Source organism: Brachionichthys hirsutus, chromosome 4, assembly GCF_040956055.1.
Source record: "Brachionichthys hirsutus isolate HB-005 chromosome 4, CSIRO-AGI_Bhir_v1, whole genome shotgun sequence".
NCBI lineage: Eukaryota > Metazoa > Chordata > Actinopteri > Lophiiformes > Brachionichthyidae > Brachionichthys > Brachionichthys hirsutus.
This window is the reverse complement of record NC_090900.1, coordinates 7,735,017-7,755,695: the sequence shown is the minus strand read 5'-3', so window position 1 is coordinate 7,755,695 and position 20,679 is coordinate 7,735,017. Positions and strand designations below refer to the sequence as shown.

At 46.4% G+C, this 20,679-nt stretch overlaps 1 protein-coding gene across 1 annotated transcript; it reads right to left on the bottom strand.

The window, feature by feature from the left end:
• Positions 1-377: 377 nt before the first annotated feature.
• Positions 378-20,484, bottom strand: cltcl1 (clathrin, heavy chain-like 1). The gene is made up of 31 exons (XM_068738572.1): positions 20,443-20,484; positions 14,524-14,731; positions 12,389-12,657; positions 12,082-12,243; positions 11,883-11,996; positions 11,613-11,786; positions 11,311-11,508; positions 10,905-11,105; positions 10,543-10,695; positions 10,298-10,420; positions 9,727-9,864; positions 8,836-9,000; positions 8,555-8,735; positions 8,249-8,412; positions 8,020-8,145; positions 7,767-7,909; positions 7,238-7,472; positions 7,021-7,143; positions 6,776-6,921; positions 6,496-6,679; positions 6,095-6,287; positions 5,842-5,999; positions 5,588-5,752; positions 5,139-5,414; positions 4,780-4,929; positions 4,573-4,704; positions 4,351-4,461; positions 3,951-4,121; positions 3,509-3,730; positions 1,766-1,841; positions 378-1,637 (listed from the first exon to the last, which is right to left on the bottom strand). The coding sequence occupies exons 1-31, from the start codon at positions 20,482-20,484 to the stop codon at positions 1,480-1,482; spliced, it is 5,061 nt and encodes a 1,686-aa protein (XP_068594673.1). The 3' UTR covers positions 378-1,479.
• Positions 20,485-20,679: the final 195 nt, after the last annotated feature.

The following is a 20,679-nucleotide window of genomic DNA, read 5'->3' as shown; positions in this document are numbered from 1 at the left end:
TTATATCCAATAGCTATTTGTAGCCATGGCAACGCCTTGTGCAGATGAAGGGACTCAGCTCAGGCTTCTGGGACAGTCTTACAGGGACTGATGGACAATGCAGGGACTGATGGACAGCGCAGGGACTGATGGACAATGCAGGGACCGATGGACAGCGCAGGGACTGATGGACAGCGCAGGGACTGATGGACAATGCAGGGACCGATGGACAGCGCAGGACGTAAACAGGAGACTTAACTTGTAACCACTTCTCATCACTCCTCGTGTCCTTGCCATTTATTAACCTGCTGCTTCAACATTTTGTTCTTTTCGTACAAAAATCATTCTCTGTAAGATTACAACACACTATAGACAGTACGTAGAATACTCTATGAAGGGTTAGGTATTTCAACGCCTCTTAAATTATACACTTTAAAGTACAAGGATAATTATTTTTGATCAACTGGAGCCAGGATGTGAGCGAATGCATCGTCTTCTGCTCTCAGGTCTGCTGGAGCCTCATCGTTTTCTGTTCGTTGGATCAGGAAGTTATTGAACAGCACTTTTTTTTTTTACACAACATTAGTAACACACAACATACTTGAGTGCAACATGGAGATTGTGCTCCTGGTTGTAGCTTTAAAGTTTGGCAGCACATGCACAGACAACTTGTATAGCTTGCTCTCCTTTCATCTTTTCCATTTTTCTCTCTCTCTCTCTCTCTCTCTCTCTCTCTCTCTCTGTCATCTTGAAACTTCTGAAGTCCGTATCAAATTCCAAAAGATTGAATGTTTCGATAGAACTCTTCTGACCCAGAAGCTGAATGTGGTTGTGAGGGGAGTGCAGCGAACACTTTGTACCTGTTGCGAGAGGACAACCAAAACTATTGAACTGTCTTTCTAATTAGAACATAAGACAGTTCAGAGAATAAACCTTTACAGATGTGCCTGGATATTATTTTTTTTCTCCCACATACTAACAGAAAGTAAGGCCGGAGCAGTGCTTTAGGAAGGGGGGGGGGGGATGCACACAATCCCCTCTCCTACTCAGTGATAACGTTTCTTCCTCGTCAGTGCAGAAATGGAAAAAGCTCTACGTTTAATAAACTCTACATTAAGCAGCAACCGGACAGAGTGGTTTGGCGTAACCTAGGTGATCTTCAGTACGTTAATTCCTCTTGAAGTTGATGGGCGGCTTCATGCTGATCAAAGATGCAGTCAAGAGAGAAGAGTAGGAAAGGTCCCGCAGCCTTGATGCCATCCTAAAGTGTTTGTGCGCGTGTGTGTAGGTGTGTGTGTGTGTGTGTGTGTGTATAGCATGTAGAGATGAAGTGTTCATATTGCAGTTTCAGTGCGTCTCATTTGGAGCGAAGGCCCAGGCACGTTTCTCGGGTCTCTGTGCGGTCCATTTACCAGTTGCGACCTCGGGCAATGCGGTCCTAATTGTTTTTTCGTGTGAGCGTGTGAGGATGAGATTGGTGGAAGAGGCAGTGAGAGGTCTCTACATGTTTAAGCCGTACGCTGCAGGCTGAGCCGGGAAGCCTGCAGCGGCAGCGGCGGCGGGCGGAGCAGTGAAACCCGTGGAGGGGTAACCGTATCCTGGGTACCCTGGCTGGGGGCCAACCGGAGCAACGGAGGAAGTCAACATCAGCTGTTGGCCTGATCATAAAAACAAAGAGGAAAAAGTGCACGCACAGACACAATTAAGCATTTATTTCCCTAAGTGGGTGTCACAGAGTTCATCAGCACAGCCGTTTCACCCAGGCGAATGTTGCCTCTGTACATACCAAACACTATCGCCTGAGGTTCCGTCACCTCCTCTTCAGTTTTCCGTTGACTTTCTGCCTCTTCCAGTTTGTCCACCTGAGTGCAACAAAGAAAAGAGGCTGGATCAGAGGAGGATCGTCCACACTGCACGCCCAAAGAAGTCTCATTTCATACATTGTAGGTATCCTGCTCAACACTCCTAAAAAACAAACATGTAATTTAACAATGGATTTAAAAAGCTAATTTATAAAAATAAATGTTTTGTCACATGGATCTGAAATAACACCAGTAAATCTAGATCATCCATGCTGGAGACCTACAATGTACGGCAGTGCTAAAAATGATGTCGAGTCTCATTAAAGTCAGAATGACAAACTGCAATAGACTACAAACTCGAATGCCTCATTTATAAAACTACAGATAAGCTTCTATTTCATTAATAAGACTAATTATGTACGACTTGCAAATACATTTATCAGACCCGTTTCTGAAAAAACAAAACTCCACACAGTATCTCTCAGCACAGATCAGGTCACTGAAGAGAAGATGCCATGCAGGTTTGGTGAATGTTAACAGTTAAAGGGTCTGTTCACCCAAAACCCATAACAAAATGAACCCCATGTAACAAGCATGTGGAAGAATCACAGTGTTCCTCATACTGCATCAGAACATCTAGTGTTGCTTTTGCATCAGCCATAAATAAAAATGCCCCTTAATTCTAGATGCAACCCCAAGAGAGAGGGGTTAGGGGGTGGGGGGTGTCTGTTAGGCCAGGACTGGTGCTGAAGACCAGGACACGGGACTACAGGCTTTGGCTCCATCCATCAACACTGCTCATCTTCAAACATCCTGGATAAAGTCAAATCTGTTCAGATAGCCATCATAAATCATTAAGATTAGGATTAGGAAGTATAAATGATTCCTTCATGACAGGGGTCTGATCCTCATCATCTTTTATTTGAAGTTTGATCAGAAATATAAGCTTTTCGCTTCAAGTTTAAGATCACATTGAGATACTTCAACAATTAGTTTGCTGCTCTTTATGCTTACACTAGGAATCAATAGACAGCAGCGTTTATCTGGGATTTCATGAATTAATTTCTGCTTCGCAGCAGATTTCTGAAAAGAAAATATCCATGAAACAATTAGGTTTCCTGGAAGAAGAATTTAGTCACTTTATCCTGAAGATAAACTCAAATATCTTTAATAGCATGTTGTAGCTGTTGAAATGGAACGAAAGCCGGCACCGAGGACAGTTAGGTCACACTCAGTCTACAGTCCATGCTAGGTTCCTACGTCAGAAACCTAAGAGACAAGTTAGAACGAAGAGCAGACAGAACACAAAAGAGAAATAAAAGAGGGCCAGAGACCGTCACCTTCGCTGCACACTCATCAACCTGGAAAAGAACCCAAAGAGATGACCCCAAGTGACCTCACATGTCTACAGGTCAACAGTTCAGGACATCATGATGACCAGAGGGAGTTTATATTACTTTAAAGGATATTTCTCTTTAGCATGTCTGACCCGTTTTTCAACACCTCCAGAGATGTCACTTCCTGCTGCCCACCTATCACCAGTCAGGATTAGTTTCTAAAGCGGCTGGAACAATCGAAATAAAATAAACTAATTCCGGCACGCAGTTAAAATATAAAACGTAAAACACATTTCTTTCGAATAATCAACGTTCAAAACCTATTTTAAAATAGAATCCAAGAATTAACACTAAAGAGCCCCTTCTACTGTTCTTCCCTGGAGGACGAACCTTTGTGAGGTATTCTCGCATGACCTGGATGAAGTACGGCATGGCAAAGTCCGTGATGCGGTGCCTCCAGGCCAGCTCCAGCACCACATCAGGGTGCAGCAGGTCGTAGGAGGCAAACAGGCAGGCAGCAAAGCACTCCTTCCTGCCCTCCTCCAGGAACCACTGGAGAAGAGTCTCTGCCAGCTCCGCATCCTTGGACTCCGCGGCGTAAAGCATGGCATCCTGGGAAAGACGGAAATGCGATGCATCTGATTGGCTAATCACGAGTGCGTGGCAGCCTCTGTGCACGTTTAAGAAGCCGTCTCTGCTCAATCATTAGAGGCTGCTTCCGATGAGACAAGCACCGACATGATGCTCGTGTTTTTAAGGGATCTCCAGGTACTCGGTGCCTAAAGACTAGACAGCGCCATCTATAGGAGACTAACGGTCTTTGCGTTCTTACCTTGTACAGTTTGTCCTGCTTGCAGAGCTCTACGCTCTGTCTCCAGCGGTTGTTGCCCTTGTACAGGTAAGCGGCAATACGTCTGAACTCAATCAGTTCATGTTTCTCTAACCGCTGCGCCAGGCCAATAGTATCAAAGTTGTCATAGGCATCGATGGATGCTCGGAGGCCCTATGGAGTACCACACAGAATTCAAAATGAAATGACGTCACCGAGAATGAAAGCGACCGGATCAACAGTGCGGTCTTTTGACCGCAGAAGCGCGGTATGCTAACTACTACCTCAATTTACTAGAAGACGTCACTAAATAAACATGTAACTCCTTTGTTTGTTGTGTTGTTCATAAGCAGACATTCTGAAGGACACTATTCGCTTTCCTTTGAGCAGTATTGTAACCAACCTGGTAGTCTTCCTCCTCTGTCAGCAGGTTGTTAAGAGCTTCATTCACAGACTTGTTGTTGTGATTCTGGACAGACCTCAGGTAAGGTTTAACCAACTTCAGCTGGTCCATCTATTCAAGCACAAACAAGTCAAGTTGCGCCGCCTCAGCCAAGCAAGCGCTTTCACTCTAAATATGAAAGCAAAGGCAGGCTTTACTCAGGTTAACCTGGACACTGGTTACCTTGCTAAAAAAGGAGACTGCTCTGCTGTGGTCCAGCCGCGGAGACAGAATGGTCAGCAGGTCGTTCAGTAGCAGAGGCTTATATTCCAGGTAGAAGGACAGAGATTTGTAGTACAGCTCCACATTGGCAACCTGAGGACAACAAGACGATCTCAGAAACCAAAAGGCCTGAAGGAAATCAGCTCAGTCAAAAGCTCGCCTGCTAACCTTAGCAGTGATGTCTTTGAAAGGCCCTTCTTTCCATGCGTCTGTGGGATGAGACATCATGGTGAGGACAGCGTTGTCATACTCCTCATACTTATCGTAAAGGAAAACCAGCTCGGCCCATAGATGAGACTGCTCTGCTGCCCGGAGGACCTGGTGAGCACAAGTACTTATTTAGTAAGTATTTATTTATTTAGTATAATGAAAGAGACAGACATCACTTATTTAATCAGCCGAAAACAACATGTATACGCTGAAAAAGACGACCTTGCAAATATGATTCAGGTTCTGCTCCTCCAACATGCACCTTTGGAGTTTTAGTTATGTTGTTACACACAAGCAGAGCCCGAGATGCGCGCTACCTTTGGGATGTTGACTCTGGACCAGAAGAGCTCCAGGTGCTCCCTCATCTTTTGAGGCTTGAACTTGGAGTAGAGGATGGCGAGCTCGGTGAACATGCCCATGTGGGCTCGCTCCAGGCCCAGAGCAGCCTCCAGCAGGGCAATGAGCTCCTCAAAGTAGCCGCGGTCCTGATAGTAGCCGATCAGGTCCTCCAGCTCATCGGCATGGATCACGATGTGAAGGCCACAGATTTGTGCGAGACGAAACTCCTCTCCATCGACGCACGCAAAGCACACCTTAAGATTGAAGAGAGGAGAGGAGAGTTAGTAAGAAGTCAAGGACCGGCGTGATAACATTTCAGCCCCAACGTGCAGTAGCATGGTCCAGCTCTTCAACATCCATCCATCCATTCAAATATCTCAGTAATGTTTGGTCAGGAAGCTGCTTGAACTTTGTGCGTATCGTCCACCTCCTTCCACGTCCGCGTGCTGTTGGCTTTCCTGGCGCTGTCCACGGCTGCCTGGTACTCTCCGAGACGGACTAGCGTAGATGCAAGGCGGGCGAAGTTCGACACGCTGTCGTATAAGAGTTTGGCTGCTTCGTACATACTCTCCTCGTAGCATCTATCGCCGACCTGGAGCGGGAGAGACGTGATCCACTGGATGGTCAGCATGTGTTTAGCATTCAGCGTGAGGGCATCATACACACGCTGCCGATCCTCACCTGCTGTATGTGAGCATTGTTGGGCCCACTTACAAACTCCTCCAGCTCGGCCAGACGGTTTGTTTTGGCCAAAGCAAAGATCAGCTCCGTCTCTACATAAGACTCTCTTGCTTTCTTCCGAGCCATCTGGAGGAATTTCACCAAGTCCTCCCAGTTATCTGCAAAACACAAGCGGCATCTTTAAGAAATCAATGGATCCCAATAGACCATCGTTATGAGCTGCTGGTGTGAAACAGGTGTGCTACAGGCTTACTGTTCCTGCTGGCGGCGTCGACCACCTCCATGTAGGCCGAGGGGTCAACAGCCTTAATGTACGAGTCAATGGCCTCCTTGACCAGGTCTCTGTGCAGCTGAGCTCTGCCTAACTGGCTCCACACCGCAGGCTCATTACAGCGCTCCGCAAACTCGTAGGCACGATCCAAGTTCCCTATTTGCTCTATCAGCACCTACAGAAACAAGAATAGAGTTATCCGACATGTGGGGCCTTAGAGAAAGTCGTTTCAGTAAAATGGCACTGCAATCCAGATTCTAATCATGTTTGGCGACTCTGTAAAAAAAAAAGTTTTTAAATGCTGTGATGATTTTTTGTTATCATCCCTGACATTAATTTCAGTTAAAAACAGTGAACATATAAAACATCTAACATTGCATTACCCGTATGGCTGAGGTATTGACATCAAACTTCTTGAATATGGCAAATGCTTCCTCAAAGAGCTCATTGCTGATGGCGATGTTAGCAATGTCCGGAGCATCGTAGTTGTCGAGCCTGTTAATGTACTCCATCACGCGAGTGCGGTCGGCCTTGATGGCCGTCAGAATCAGCAGGTTCTGGAGGTTTCTGAGAAATACCCAGAGCAGAGTGATAATTGCAAAAAAAGAAATCAATAAGTGCGGCTTAATGATAAATTATGCAATTATGGGATGCCTGCTGTACCTGTGCTCACTGAAGACAGAATTGTCGAGCACGATCTTCTCCAGCAGCTCAATCAGCTCGTTGGGCAGGTCTGCAGTCATGAAGGCCTTGACTGTGACAGACACCTCCTCTGGGTCCTGGGTTTCTGTCAGGGCTGTCTGCACCACCTGAGAGGAGCGGAGAGTGAGAGAGAGAGGACAAACACGTGAAAACAGTCCCCACTCACAGTCACTCCATGAGCAGAGCTGTCTGTCAGAATGTCCAACCTGGTCAATGAGTTGTCTTTTGTAGGGATTGTCTTCTTCCAACACATTCGCCCACAGCTCCGGGTCTTTCCGTCGCACCAGGTATCGAGCCTCACTCTTGAATAACGAATTCTCATTGCACACCTAACAACAAAAGACATCAAGTGATTGAAGTCTATCTACTGCATATATAGTATTTATACATGTACTTATACTCTACATTATGTGATATACACACTTTGATGAGCTCCAAATCACACTGTCCTCTCTCATATGCGACACAGGCCAGGTGGGGATCCCTCTTCTCACAGTACTTTCCAACAATGGTGCTGTCGTAGAATGGGTTCTCCTTCAGGAAGCGCTCGGGAGTGTTGTTGCTGTCAATGTAGATCTTGGCTACTGCATTGTGGGTAGCTGGCTCCTCACAAGCTTCGTGGATACGAGACTCCAGCCATGGCAACAGAAGTTTTAACCTGAAAAGATAATGCAAATCTGAATAATAATATTCTTTAAATAACATAAATGTAGGCATTCACTTCTATCCATGACCGTGGTTGTCTTTTGGTGTAATGCAAACCCACACCACTAGATGGCACTAGTGTTTATGAAGGACTGTAACGCATTCATGTTTACACTTTCTTACTTTCACATTTTCTGATTAAAGACGGAACCAAAGATAATTTTGACTGAAAACAATTAAATTATATTTTTGTTCATGAGTGCTCATGTTCATATTTCAGCTATTTGTGTGTGCAAGGACTATCTACCTGTTTCTCTTCTCTACCTCCTCCACAAGCTCATCAGTGGAAAACTGTCCTCTGACCACCATGATCAGGTTTTTGATGACATCCTCAGCACAGTCCACATCCAATAAACCACCTATCACCACTGGTAAACGACTGGGGTTCACCTGAGAACAATACAAACACATTTTAAATTAAGACGTCCACATTGAGCCAAAATAAGGATTGGCTTAAGTAGCCATCATCTAGAAAATCTTATGAGCAATGTTGATCTTACTTTCTGTACATAGATTTCGATGTATTTCTGCAGATTATTGCGGTAGAGGTAGAGCACCAGGTCATGGACGAAGTCAAAGCGATCGCACACAATGATAAGCGGAAGCTGGTCTGTAAGCTTGGCCTCCTATGGAAGGAAAACAGTGGCATTGCGTCAAAGATATTATATTTCATGAATCTCCAGCAAAACCTTAAACTTATTCTTTTATTCAAAAACCCATGAGATTTACCTTGAGGAAGTTTTTAACCCTGTCCGGATCATAGCAGTTGCTTTCTCTGCAGATTCTCTCCACCTCTTTGATCTGGCCCGTTTTGCATGCAGCCTGGATGTACTTGAAGTGAACATCAGGCTCCTGGCTGAAATTCACAATTGACCCCAGGAAGTAAAACAAACCTTCAAAAGAAATGGCAGGGCAGAGCAGCACCAAGGTCAGTTCAATCCATGGCGACTTCAGGGCTGCAGAATATTTGGTCATGTAATACAGTCTTGCTTTAATCCATCATGCCCAAATGTTCACATAATGTATGATACCAACCCTCATAGCTCTTAAAGGATTCAAAGAGCTCCACTAACGACTGAGTCCCCAGCTGCTCGTGATACTTGGACGCTATCTGGACACAGAGCTGCAGGTTCTGTCGGATGTTGGCCGACAGCATGGCCCGTAAACATTCCATAGAATCTTCTACAGATAAAGATCCAAAGAAGTTCACCAGCCACTGAAAGGCGAATCAAAGACAAAAGGAGAGCTGAGACAGTGAGACAATGTGCAAGAAGGGAGGTGGGTGGGGTGGGGCTCTTAATTGTTCACAGGCATACCTCAGGGTTGAGCAGATGAGTATGAACCACGGCTCGTTTGATGTCGTACAGGTCAGTGTAGTGTTCAAGAGCTCGCTGCAGCAAACCTGCCTTCTCACACAGCTGAGCAACATGGGCACGGTCATAGTGGGTGAACATCTGGTTCCCCAGGATCGCATCTGCTACCTAAAGAGAACAAGAGACAATCAGAGATTGCCGACCCTCGCCTCCAATAGACTATTCGATCTTGTGAGACAGTAAACAGGGCTTCTGGATCAGAGGGGCCAAACCTGCTCTAGCTTGCTGCTCCGGAACGGGAAAAGATACAACTACAACTGTAACATATATGAAACTAGAATGAACTATGAGTGGGCACACCAAATTTGAAGTCTCTAGGTCAGGAAGGACTCCTGAAAAATGCAGATTTTAGAACAAAAATTAGCTCTCAGATCCGGATTGTGATCCGGACCCGGCCGAAATTAGTCATGGTCATAGACCTTTAAGGAGTACTTATGTGTGATTTTTTTCCAGATCCATACCGCCATATGTTTTGAAGAAATTAAGAAAAATGTCAAAAAGTGCCCTATCTCGCAATGTTAAAGAATCATTAAAAAAATTCTAGAATCTGGATCCAGATCCAGATCCTAGAATTTTTTAAAGGATCCAGATCCAGATCAACGCCATTCTCGGGAGGCCCGAGCCACGGACAGAACCTTGCTTGTGTAAAAATTTCAAGTCGATTGGGTTACTAGTTTTTGACTTATGCGCGTGGACAGACAAACAGACAAACAGACCCAATTGCAATACCCTCGCCTCCCCTTCAGCGAGGGTAATGACACACACATGAGCACACAAAACGTGACTGATATTATAGTGGATGAAGCTGCTTTTAAGCCTTATCTGAATGTTCACCTGGGGGGCGTGGATGAGGTTCATCTCAAGCAGACGTGTCTGCAAGTGTCCTTCCGCAGGGCGGTTGTTCTTTAGAGCATCCAGCAGGAAGGAGGTGCACTGCTGGATCAGGTTTCCCTCCATGAAAACATCAACAATCTTCCAGAGGCCCAGAGGGAGAGAAAAAAGGAGGATGAAATATGGAGGGAGGGGAGGAAAAAACAAACATCTGTGACCCATTATTGCAGTGAGAACACTAGATTAAGGATCACAGATTGCATGGCCAGATTTTTATGCTTTTCATATTAAACATCTGCAGAGGCAGAACCGTATTAATTCAGAGAATCATGGAGTTCTCTGGTCGAAGGTTTGGCCTGAAAAGAGTGATGATGTGGCTTTAGAAGGAGGCGGGGTCACTGACTCAGGGAATTCTTGCATTGTTGGCACATCTGGAATAACATGGCGGCTCCAACACGGGCCAATTTATATACGTTTTCAGACGCATGCAAACGTATAGATTTTAAAGTGAATATGTAGGAGCAACATCGCAGATCTCTGGGAAGGGAGGCGGCCATGTTGGGGAGTGCCTCACCTGGTTGATGTTGGCCAGCGGCTCCTCGTCCTGGGCCAGCATCTGAGCAAACTGCAGCCCCTGGTCTGGATTGACACGCATCACATTTCTCAGCAAAAACACCCAGTCTGGGGTGTAGCCCACCTACAGACGTGCGGTTTGAAAAGAACGGGCCTCTCAGTTCATTTATGGCTGATTCATACAAACGCGTTCACATATCCATGTTCCATGCAAACGTTAATAACAGAATGATAGAGTGAAGTGACCTTTTTAGCATACAGGACTATCTTCTGGAACTGGCCGGTTTCAGCAAAGCACTGGATGACCTTGTTGGGGACGTTAGCTCTGAGGTACACACTAAGAGCGAGGGTGGGGTCGGAGGCTTTCACCAGATCCCCAAGCTCCTCGGAGCACTCCAGCTGTAAACACACACACGGTTCCACTCGATTGATCACTGCGTAGTAGAGTTAGGGATCGCCGAGGAGTTGACATTGCAAGGTAAACATCGTCTTTGCTGACAACTCAATCAATTGCACTTCCTCTTCTTCAGCGTCCCGTTCTGTGTATCGGCAGAGCTGCTTGTGCAACCTGCTCAGTTGTTAACCCCCCCCCCCCCCCCCCCGCCTACCTTGTCCTCTTTCAGCCACTTCTCCAGCAGTTGCTTGCGGCCCTGTTGCAGGACAGGCCTGCACAACTCCAGAGACTCAAACTTGTTGAGCTGGCCCTGGTCCAGCAGAATACCAAAGTACTGTAGCAGCGGAGAGGCCTGGCCTGGCTGGGCCGGGACACTTTGAAACTTACGGATGGTCTCTGCCGTCCGCAGGATTCCCTGAGGAGATGAAGGATAATGAAAATGAAGTCAAAAGAGTAATGCGATTGAAATGTCTTTTTAACCATGATTAGAATGACACAGTGGGTGCAAAAGAATTAGCTTTTAAAACCAAATGTGCCCGTACTGTACAAATGTTGCTGCTGTTGGTGATCTGTCAACACGCCTGGGTTGTGCGAGGATGCAGCAGTAAATGCAGGCTTACCTTTGGTGCTGATGCAGCAACCTTTGCAGCATCTGAATAACTTCCTTGGGCAAACAGAGTGTTGAACTTCCTCGTAAAAATCTCCTCAGCCCCGGCGAGGTTTGACCTTACAGCCATCCTCAAGGCTAGATCGGGGTTTTGCAGGACGTTGGTGGCATAGTTGACAATATTTTCCTCTTCAACACAAACTGACAGGACCTAGAAATAAGAGATTGTCTGAATGAGTGAAGTAAACAGATTCAGGGAATGGAAAAACATTTTAAACCGCTTTCTTTGTTGCTGATTTACGCTGAGCTCGTCACCTGTCCCTTCTTGTTGACCCCAATAATTCCTGACGTGGCTTCATGAGGCGCGGTCACGAAGATGGTCTCTGCACTGATTCGGTTCATGTAGATGCACACTCCAGACTCCAGGTCATACAGGTGAATGTAGCCGTACTTTGTGATCAAATATATGACACCATGTTTACTACCAATCTGAAGAAGACAACCAGAAAGAAAGACGCTGTTAGATCATGTAGTCTTCTCCTTTATTTTACCCAAAAATAATGTGCATCAGGGGTCTTTCCATACCTGCATAGCAACAGGAAAGTCAGTCTGGGCCTCTGGAGGGAAAAACACATCAACCGCTTTCTTAGAAAACGGCTGGTTCCCTGCAGCTGGCTGACCAACTTCAATGATGTGCAACTGGAAGAAGAGAGCCAACATAAAGACTGTTACAAATGCATAGCGCCAGAATTATGAGTGGAATCCTTGTGTACAACGCAGTCACCTTCCCGCCAGCCTGTGAGCGAACTGCGAAGCAGAAGAGGGTGGAGGGTTTGGCATTTCCCTCAACGATGAAGTCCCCAAAGGCAGCAGCATGGCCCTCGATGGGCTGGGAGACTTTCCTGTCCACAGAATACAGCTGCATCGCCCCGACCACACGATTTTGCTGCAGGAAGGTCAGTTGAGAGGAAAAGTTGGCCCGGTGGTGATATTTTGTCCTACGAGCTCATAGTAATCAAACCAACGCCTGTCTTGTTTTTGTTTTGTTATGTCCACCTCAATGCGACTAAAGGTGTCCATGTGCTTCACACCTGTGCAGAAATCCCAATCAGCAGCAACCACTTCTGTTGGTCGTCCGTTCTGTAGTTGATGATCTGACATCCCACCAGACTGGCGTGCCGATCAAACACTTTGGTCGGTTGGGAATCTCCCTCCATGCTCCAGTGATAGACGGCTGAGTCCGTGACCAGAGCAACGGTGTTGACCGATATCCACTTCCAGAACATTACCTCCTCTGTCATGGTGTGAGCCTTCACTTTGCTCTTCATCTCGATGTTAAAGATCTGCAGTGTTTTGGCAGCTGAAGTGAGGGAAAAAGAGACAAAAAGAAGAAGTGAGCGAGGCGGAGGGCTTTCAGAAAGAGCAACTAGGCTGTGGATCAGTATCTTTAACCAATGGATGAACAGCCTGTGGGACATTTGAATTACATTTTCTGCAAGTTTTTTAAATGTGCAAAATATTTCCTTTCCTCTCTTATGAAAAAGCACATTTAATACACTCTCGTGTATAAAAGGCTATGTTTGCTATGGCCTAATGACTGGATACAGAAACCTAAACATTTAGTAAATGGAAGACGTTTTGTTTGTGCTTTCAAAACAATAACAAAACAAAAGGATCCCCAATGGTTGCTAAACTGCAGTCTCAATGGTGTTCCATTAATCTTTACAAGTTACACACAATAACAGGACATCTATTAACAAACATGAATAGTGGAGCAAAACTGAGCTGAAGCCTTTTAGACACATTACATTCAGTTCACCTAAATATTATGAAACAAAATAAATGATGTACTCTCCTTTATCTCGTGGCGTCTCGACCCACACTATTCGTACGTTTCTCAAATCCCTCTCTGACATTTGTCCAAACAATGCTGCTGAATTTGGGAGACATTACAACGCTCACAAATCACACAAAGAAAAACTATTTTATGAAGTACTGCAACTTCCACTGAATGTTCTGCAGACCTCCACATGAATGGGTGCATTTTGGACACACCGAACAATGAAACTAAAGAGGACTCCCTCTGACTGGGACTGAATGTTTGGAGTAGAACGACTTTAGTAGCCGGTCCTGTGCATATTTCAAACCAACAGAATTAGGTTGATTTGTAACACTGTTTGTAATACTGTTTGATGCTGGCAGCAAAACAGCCGAAAGTCCAATTACCTTCACGGTGGTGAGGAATGAGAGGAAAAATCCAAACATAAAACCTGTGCAAATCGGCATGGCTAGATACCAGGTTACCAATGTTAACGCTTCCTGGCTGCAGCCAATGTTTGGCTGAGGAAATTAACAATTAACTGACTGATCCTGGAGAGCCTGTAGATTCCACTGAGCCATTATAACATTCCTGTGATCTGTAATATTGTTTCTGATCCTAAATATGACAATTAAAAGAGAATTAATTCACCAATAAAGAAAGAGATACTTAAACAGGCGAGCTAATGCATGACTCATGTGAACACTGATGTGATGCTACATAGAATGGCTGCTGGTGCAGGCTCACACAGGCATTCAATGACACACACACACACACCATACACACACACACACACACACACACACACACACACAGTCTACCAGCATACAGCATGGCACGCCAACCCATGTACAGTTCTGATAAAAGCAAAACGTGTGCCAGAGGTTCGGCGGCATCGGGGTGCGATACTGGGGCAACACAGAGGTAGCAAGAGTCACTTCTAAACAGTGGTCTCTGTTTTGATTGGCCAGTATGACTGCATACTGGAGAGGGTGTTTGGGAAGCTTTTATGAGACAGACATGGCTACTGTGTCGTCACATCGAGTTGCAGCTGGGTAGACAGGCAGAAAGCAACTCACCGTCTGAGAAAGAACAGAAAGCAAGGGAGAGAAAGCAAATATCAATTGGGTAAGCACGAGAAGACAAAGATATACCAGAGAGAAAGAGCAGACGGCGGCATTTAATCCTCCGAGGGAGGGAGGAGGCAGCGTTAGACAAATGCACCTGATCGGCGCCTGTGTTTGTCCGCCGACGGCGACATTCAGTGGCATAAAATCAATTTACACAACTAATTTAGAACGGAGCTCACGCTACATAGTTAGAGCGCTGAGACAACGTAAACTATAATAATCTGTGTTCATTGGTATTTATCATCTGATCGAGTCGGGTACGGTTGCTCCCGCTTACCTTTCAGGGCAATAACTTTGCTGGCGGGATTCATGATGGCGCTGTCAGCAGAAATCGGCCTCCTGATTGGGTTGGTGGGGTCGAGCAAGTCCACGATCACCAGCTGGTTCTGCTCTCCCACCTTCTCTCTGACACAGATGAACTTGTCAGACTCCATGGTGAGGTAGCTGAACCCGATGTTTGCCGGGTTCACTCCCATGTTCTGCAGCTGGAAGGATTAAAACAGCATCGTTGGTCATAATCATTGGTCAAATAAACACGTTTAACCAGAACCAGGCTGTCTTCTTATTGGCTGAGCCACTCGCTTAGACATGCATGTACAACTCATCTTTACAGCAGCATGGTGGCGCAGCTAACACAAAGACAGCGCCCGCAAGGACCAAATCAAGATTACTCCCGTCCATTTCCATCTCTGGCTTCTTCCTCACTTTCCTCATATCTTTGATGACGCCGTGGTTGAAACTGAAAAGGCTGAACAGAGGAGCTCGTCGCTGCTAACAGATCGCTGCTACATTCCAAAACACCCGTGAGCTGGGTGGTGCAACCATTTGACATTACACCCAGAATGCATTGTGACGTAAACAACAACGGCAACCTACGGGCAAAAAAAAACGTTTATACAAAAATATAACAAATGGAAATTATTTTAGACATTTTTATCTTGTAGTTTTGTTACTGGCAATATTGTATTAAAACAATATTGCAGTCTTTGTGTAGTTTTTCTCCGCACAAACAATTTCTGCTGCGTCAGATTTCAGCCAAACTTCAAAAAAAATATGGAAAACACTCCGAGTGCAAGGGAATTAAAACAGAGGGATTATTGTGCATGTAATCTGCGAAAGGCGAGGACAGAGCCGAGCATGCACTCGCCCCCTGATGATGGAGATGGGCGCATTATGCAGTCTGAGGCAAGTGGAAAGGAATTCTCACGCTCATCACAAGGACGCTAGAAAAGTAGAAGTGGTGGAGGCAGACAATAAATCATGACAAGCCAATGAAAGCATGTCGTGCAAAACAAAACAACAGGAAGGCTGTAGCCCCGGTCAGACGGGGGTGAGCCGAGGGCTCCAATGAGAGAAGCCGGATTCTAGAAAGTGTTTTTCATCATATCCAATTTTTCCATCAAACGAAGTTGTTTAATGTGGAAGCAGCAACAAACCCACGGAATGATCATCTAAACCCGAGGACCCTCTGAGCATAAAGGAGCTGTGCAATTCTACAATCAGCATTAACTAACGCATCAGCCATGTGTTCAGCAACAGCCTTAACATTATTACATCTAAACTTTTTGTGTGTTTTATCAGTCAAACTCAGCAAGTCCACACGAGCAGCCTCTGAAATTGAAGAATTACAAGCTTAGCCATATCAAAACGTATATAAATATAAATATAGAACTTCATCTCCGTGCAGAGTACTGCTGGTTTCTGTGAGGCTTATGGGCAAAAAGGAGATTAAAGGCCCCAGAGAAGACCTGAGGGAGGACTGGAGCCATATGCTATATCCTCCTGACTGCCAGAACAAAACAAGAAGAGGGGAGGAAAACAACAATAAAGATGGTGGGGGCGAAGAGAAGAATAGAGTGAAAGGAAGAGTGCGAGAAAGTCCAGCATCCTACCAAAAAAAAGGAGGGGAGTTTGGGAGGAAGGGGAGAACTGCTATGAAGAAAATAAATCAGTATCCCAGAAATGAAGGAGGGATGAGGGCCCAGTCTGCAACGCGCAGTTTCAGGGCAGGGCCGGAAGAGAACCTCCCACCCTCCTCCTCCTCAGAACATTCACAAGCACACAGATCATGCAGAAGTTCACCGATGATAGCAGAGAGGCTGGTGACTCATGCATTGGGCGGATGGCAGCGACGCGCTACGTCAGCAGCTGAGCATCTGGGCTTCAGGAGGGCATTAAACATGAAGTGGTGCTGCAGGTTAGCCGTGTAGCCGACAGGTTAGGACAGGCATGGGCAAACCCAGGCCCGGGGGCCATATGCGGCCCGTTGGTATTTTTAATCCGGCCCGCCAAACTTGTCCAAATTATATCACTAAATAAAATTGTATTATAATTAAACCTCATTCATTTGACCTTTTCCCTGTAATGCTACCTGTAAAAGGCCAAATCCTTTAATGCAATAGCTTTCATGTGTCATTCATATTAGCATACACAAATACTCCATCCATCTGTTCTTGGTCCGGCCCCTCTGTCAAATTTTAGAACCTATTGTGGCCCGCGAGTCAAAAAGTTTGCCCACCCCTGGGTTAGGAGCTATAGAGTACAGGAAGTCAGGAAAACCTTGAGCGTCTGTAATCAATAGGTTATATTAACAGTGGATCAGATGTCAATCAGAGTCCTCCGACTAAGTGGTGACTTTTGACGTTTTCGTTTCCAGTTTACACCTTCGTCTGTCCAGACGGATGGAGTGACCGAGAGAGACAGATTTGTAACATGAAAAAAAAAGCTCAGTATAAGCAAAACCAAGCAGTTTGCAGTTTGTGGTGGAATCCAACACGGACTTTACTGCAAAGAAGCGACCAATTTTAATTGTCTTTAATTGTTTTTCTTTTACTGAGGCTCTGTGAGGTGATGGTCAGTGTTCTCCAGAACAGTAATATATTACAGTGACGTTGACATTCTGTAAAATATTAGATCTAATTAGACATTTATGTGACATTTCGCCAAAGCAAGTTCATTCTGAAACTGAGGCCAAGAGCAGGTTTTGTGAGGTTACAGCAACCGTGACCTCCAACCACAACCAAACTGGGTGTTTCAGTGAAATTTGAAGAAAGAATCTCTCTCAATCTCATCCCTTGTTCACAAAAATGTGTTGAGGGATGGACAAACAACTGGATCTATACAAGTCACTGAATCTCTCTGGAACTGGACATCCCTTCTCACGACAAACAGACGTACCAGGGACGTGTGTGTGTGTGTGTGTGTGTGTTTTAAATGCATTCATGATTGAGTCTTGGTGATCAGTCACAGATGTGTTCTGTTAGATGGAGTCAGACGATGCCGCCATCTTGCTTCCTGTCCTGATGTGATTTGCAGGACTTAAATAGCCCGTTTAGCTCATCTGTCCATCACATCCGCTGGTTTGACAAGGCGGCACGGTGCAGACCGCAATGTTCCCCGGCATCGTCCTCCATCATGGCACCAACATAGTTAGCATATTGTTCCACACACAGTCACACAGCCTACGGATCAGCCCCTCCCGTCCAACTATTTGGTAAATTAATGGCACACTTTGACCCCCTCGACAAGGCCTCGACCTCGGATCATACGTCATGCTGAAGCAAACAAGCACAGCGGGCAAGAGGTAATGATGGGGGGAGACTTTACTGCATCCCGGTATTCATGGGATTGTAAGATAGGCAGATGACTGAAGCATTAGCTCCCAGATCGGAACATCAGCCTCCATTCCAGCATGAACATGTTAAAGACACATCTGGAGCATCGCTTTGCTCTTCAACTCACACTGCTTCCAGTTCAAAAGACTGCTACATCATCAAGAAGGTGGGTGATGAACTCAGCCCAGACTAGGAACACATGGCTGTAAATACCGGGTCGGGGGGGGGGGGCTAAACAACTTGAGGCCCAAAGTCCTGGGATTGCAAATTCCACACATTTTTCACTCTGCTGGAGCCACCTAGATCCACGGAGGGATACGACCGGGGCGCGGCGGGGATTTCACGCTGCAAGTGGAACGTGAAGCCGTCTGCTGCTTGTATTCAAAGCAACATTATCTTACAAGATGAAGAAGGGAAAGGTATGCCCCCCCCCCTTTGCACCAATAACCCAGACGTAGCGCTCTCCAACAGAGAGGAGAGCTCGATGCACAGGAGTCCATCTTAGCCGGCAAGTTTCATTTTTTTTTTTGAGTGAATAAAGGATCTTTAGCTAGAAAGCGAGGCTACCAGTCAGAGGAGGGAGTAGAGGGAGGTGCTTTGGGTTTTTTCCCAAGTGAAAGGCCATTTCGCTGCCTGCTGTAACCATGACAACGGGTTACAGACAGGGGGAGGTGGAGGAGTGTGTCACAAACTTTCTCTTTTGGCTGCAAGACACTAAACACTGGGACAGCTACGGGACATATTCAAAGTTCATCCCAGGGGGGGGGGGGGGCGTGAGGGGAAATGGTTGCTCCACAGAGAACCACACAACTGGCTGTTGGTTTTCCTTTGTCGCCACAAATTGTGAAAGGGCATTTTGTGTGTTTTTATTTCCATGCCAACCAGATACCACTGGTTGGCATGTTGATCATTTTGAAGCTACACAGACGCTCCTCAGTTCCTCCGATGGAGCCGACGGACTCAACCAGCCGCCCGGATGCAGATGTCGAAACATCAGACGACATCTGATTGTTTCAGGATCAGAATACGGTTCAGATTATAGGTTTCTTTTTCCTACATGAGCCAACTTGTTGAAACCACGCTGATTTCCTTTTTTGATTCCTGGCAAAATAAAAGATCATGCAGCGGCTTAAATAGTTCGATGTGGGTGACTTTACAGGGTTTTGATCCCCTCAAATTCTTCTTTAACTGGCTACTGCGGTCTCAAAACTATTCCGTCCACTGATGGTCATTAAGAGCGTGGCACACATTTACTAATCAATCAGTTCCAGCCTTCAAGGGATTACGTTAGTAGCAGAAAGGCTTTAAGCTAAGACTTTAATTTATGCGTTACTGCATATTAACAATAATCAAATCAAAGAACGGTACAAAAAGTTAAGAGATGAGATCATTTGCTCCTTCGAATCTAAAAAGGCGCTACCTGTGCGCGGCGGAAAGGAAGATATTACTTGTTGAGGAGGCAAGTGCACAAAAAAACTTTTGAGTAAGTGTGAAACACCCGCAGCAGTCACTGAGGTTTCAGAGTGAAACACAAACTACCAAAGGCCTCTACGCTAAAACTCCAAAAATTAACCCCGGCACCGGGGGTGGATGAGATTCGCCCTGAGTGTCTTAAGTCTCTGGATGTGGAGGGACCGTCTTGGTCGACACGTCTCTGTAATATCGCATGGTGGTTGGGGACAGCGCCTCTGGACTGGCAGACCGGGGTGGCGTTTCCCCTTTTCAAGGAGGGAGACCAGAGTGTGTGCTCCAAGTACAAGGGGGGGGGTCACGCTCCTCAGTCTCCCGGGGAAAGTCTCTTCCAGGGTGCTGGAGACAATGTGGCTTTCGTCCCGGTCGTGGAACACTGGACCGATTCCACACCCTCCATCGGGTGCTCGAGGGTTCGTGGTAGTTGCCTCAAGTGGAGGAGTTCGAGTATCTTGGCGGTCTTGTTCACCAGTGAGGGAAGGGTGGAGCGTTTCGACCGACGGATCGGTGCAGCGGCTGCAGGGATGCAGTCGTATCGGCCCGTTGTGGCAGAGAAGGAGCCGAGCCGAAAGGCGAAGCTCTCGATTTACCGGTCAATCTGCGTTCCTGGTCTCAATGGGGGGCTGAAGCATTTCTGTCTCCACCGCTTGGTGATGTCGTTGTTTATTTCCCTGCTGTAAAACAAGCATGAACTTCCCCAGACAGACGCATCATTCCCTCAGAACGGCAGGGTCCTGAACGCACCACGTTACATGATTGCACAGCAGGACTCTGAAGGACGTGACGACAGCAACATGGAAGCCACGACGCTCAGCTGAAAAGCGTCACAACATCTCAGCTTACATCTCTGCGGAGAGAAAATAGATCCACACCGAGCCATGGATCTGACTGCTCAATTTTTACCAGTCATCATCATCATCATCATCATCATCAGCCCGGCAGGAGAGAACTGGGCCTGTAGCTATATTGAGCAGCAGCCCGCAAGCCCTATTTCAGATGCCATTTAAATGCGACATGTGCCATTTGTGTCCGGACCGAGCCACGCCAACAGAACGGGGCAGGGGTTGATCTGGGGGGGGTGACGGGGTGGGGGTCTTCTCTGGTCCGCTTACCTGCAGATGTTCCTGAAATCGTATCGGCAGTATCTGAGCCATGTCTGGAGGGTTTCTCTCTCTCTCTCGCTGATGAATCCGTGAGGAAGGACAGGGGAAGGGGACCGCAGGAGGAGCAGAGGTGCTCTTACGCAGACGTGTCCCCCAAATGTCCCCGAAAAGGCAAATACGGCGGGTGGCCTGAGCGGGCACGTCGGGTTCACACGATCCCAGCAGCGGCTGCTCCCATTCAGTAGC

What these genes read in the sequence shown, in the direction of transcription:
- cltcl1 (XM_068738572.1), bottom strand. Translation starts at nt 20,484, where the DNA reads ATGGCTCAGATACTGCCGATACGATTTCAGGAACATCTGCAG. An exon ending in CAAAGTTATTGCCCTGAAAG is followed by an intron (nt 12,658 to 14,523) that starts GTAAGCGGGAGC and finishes CCCTCACTTCAG; the next exon opens with CTGCCAAAACACTGCAGATC. An exon ending in TGATTGGGATTTCTGCACAG is followed by an intron (nt 12,244 to 12,388) that starts GTGTGAAGCACA and finishes ACCTTCCTGCAG; the next exon opens with CAAAATCGTGTGGTCGGGGC.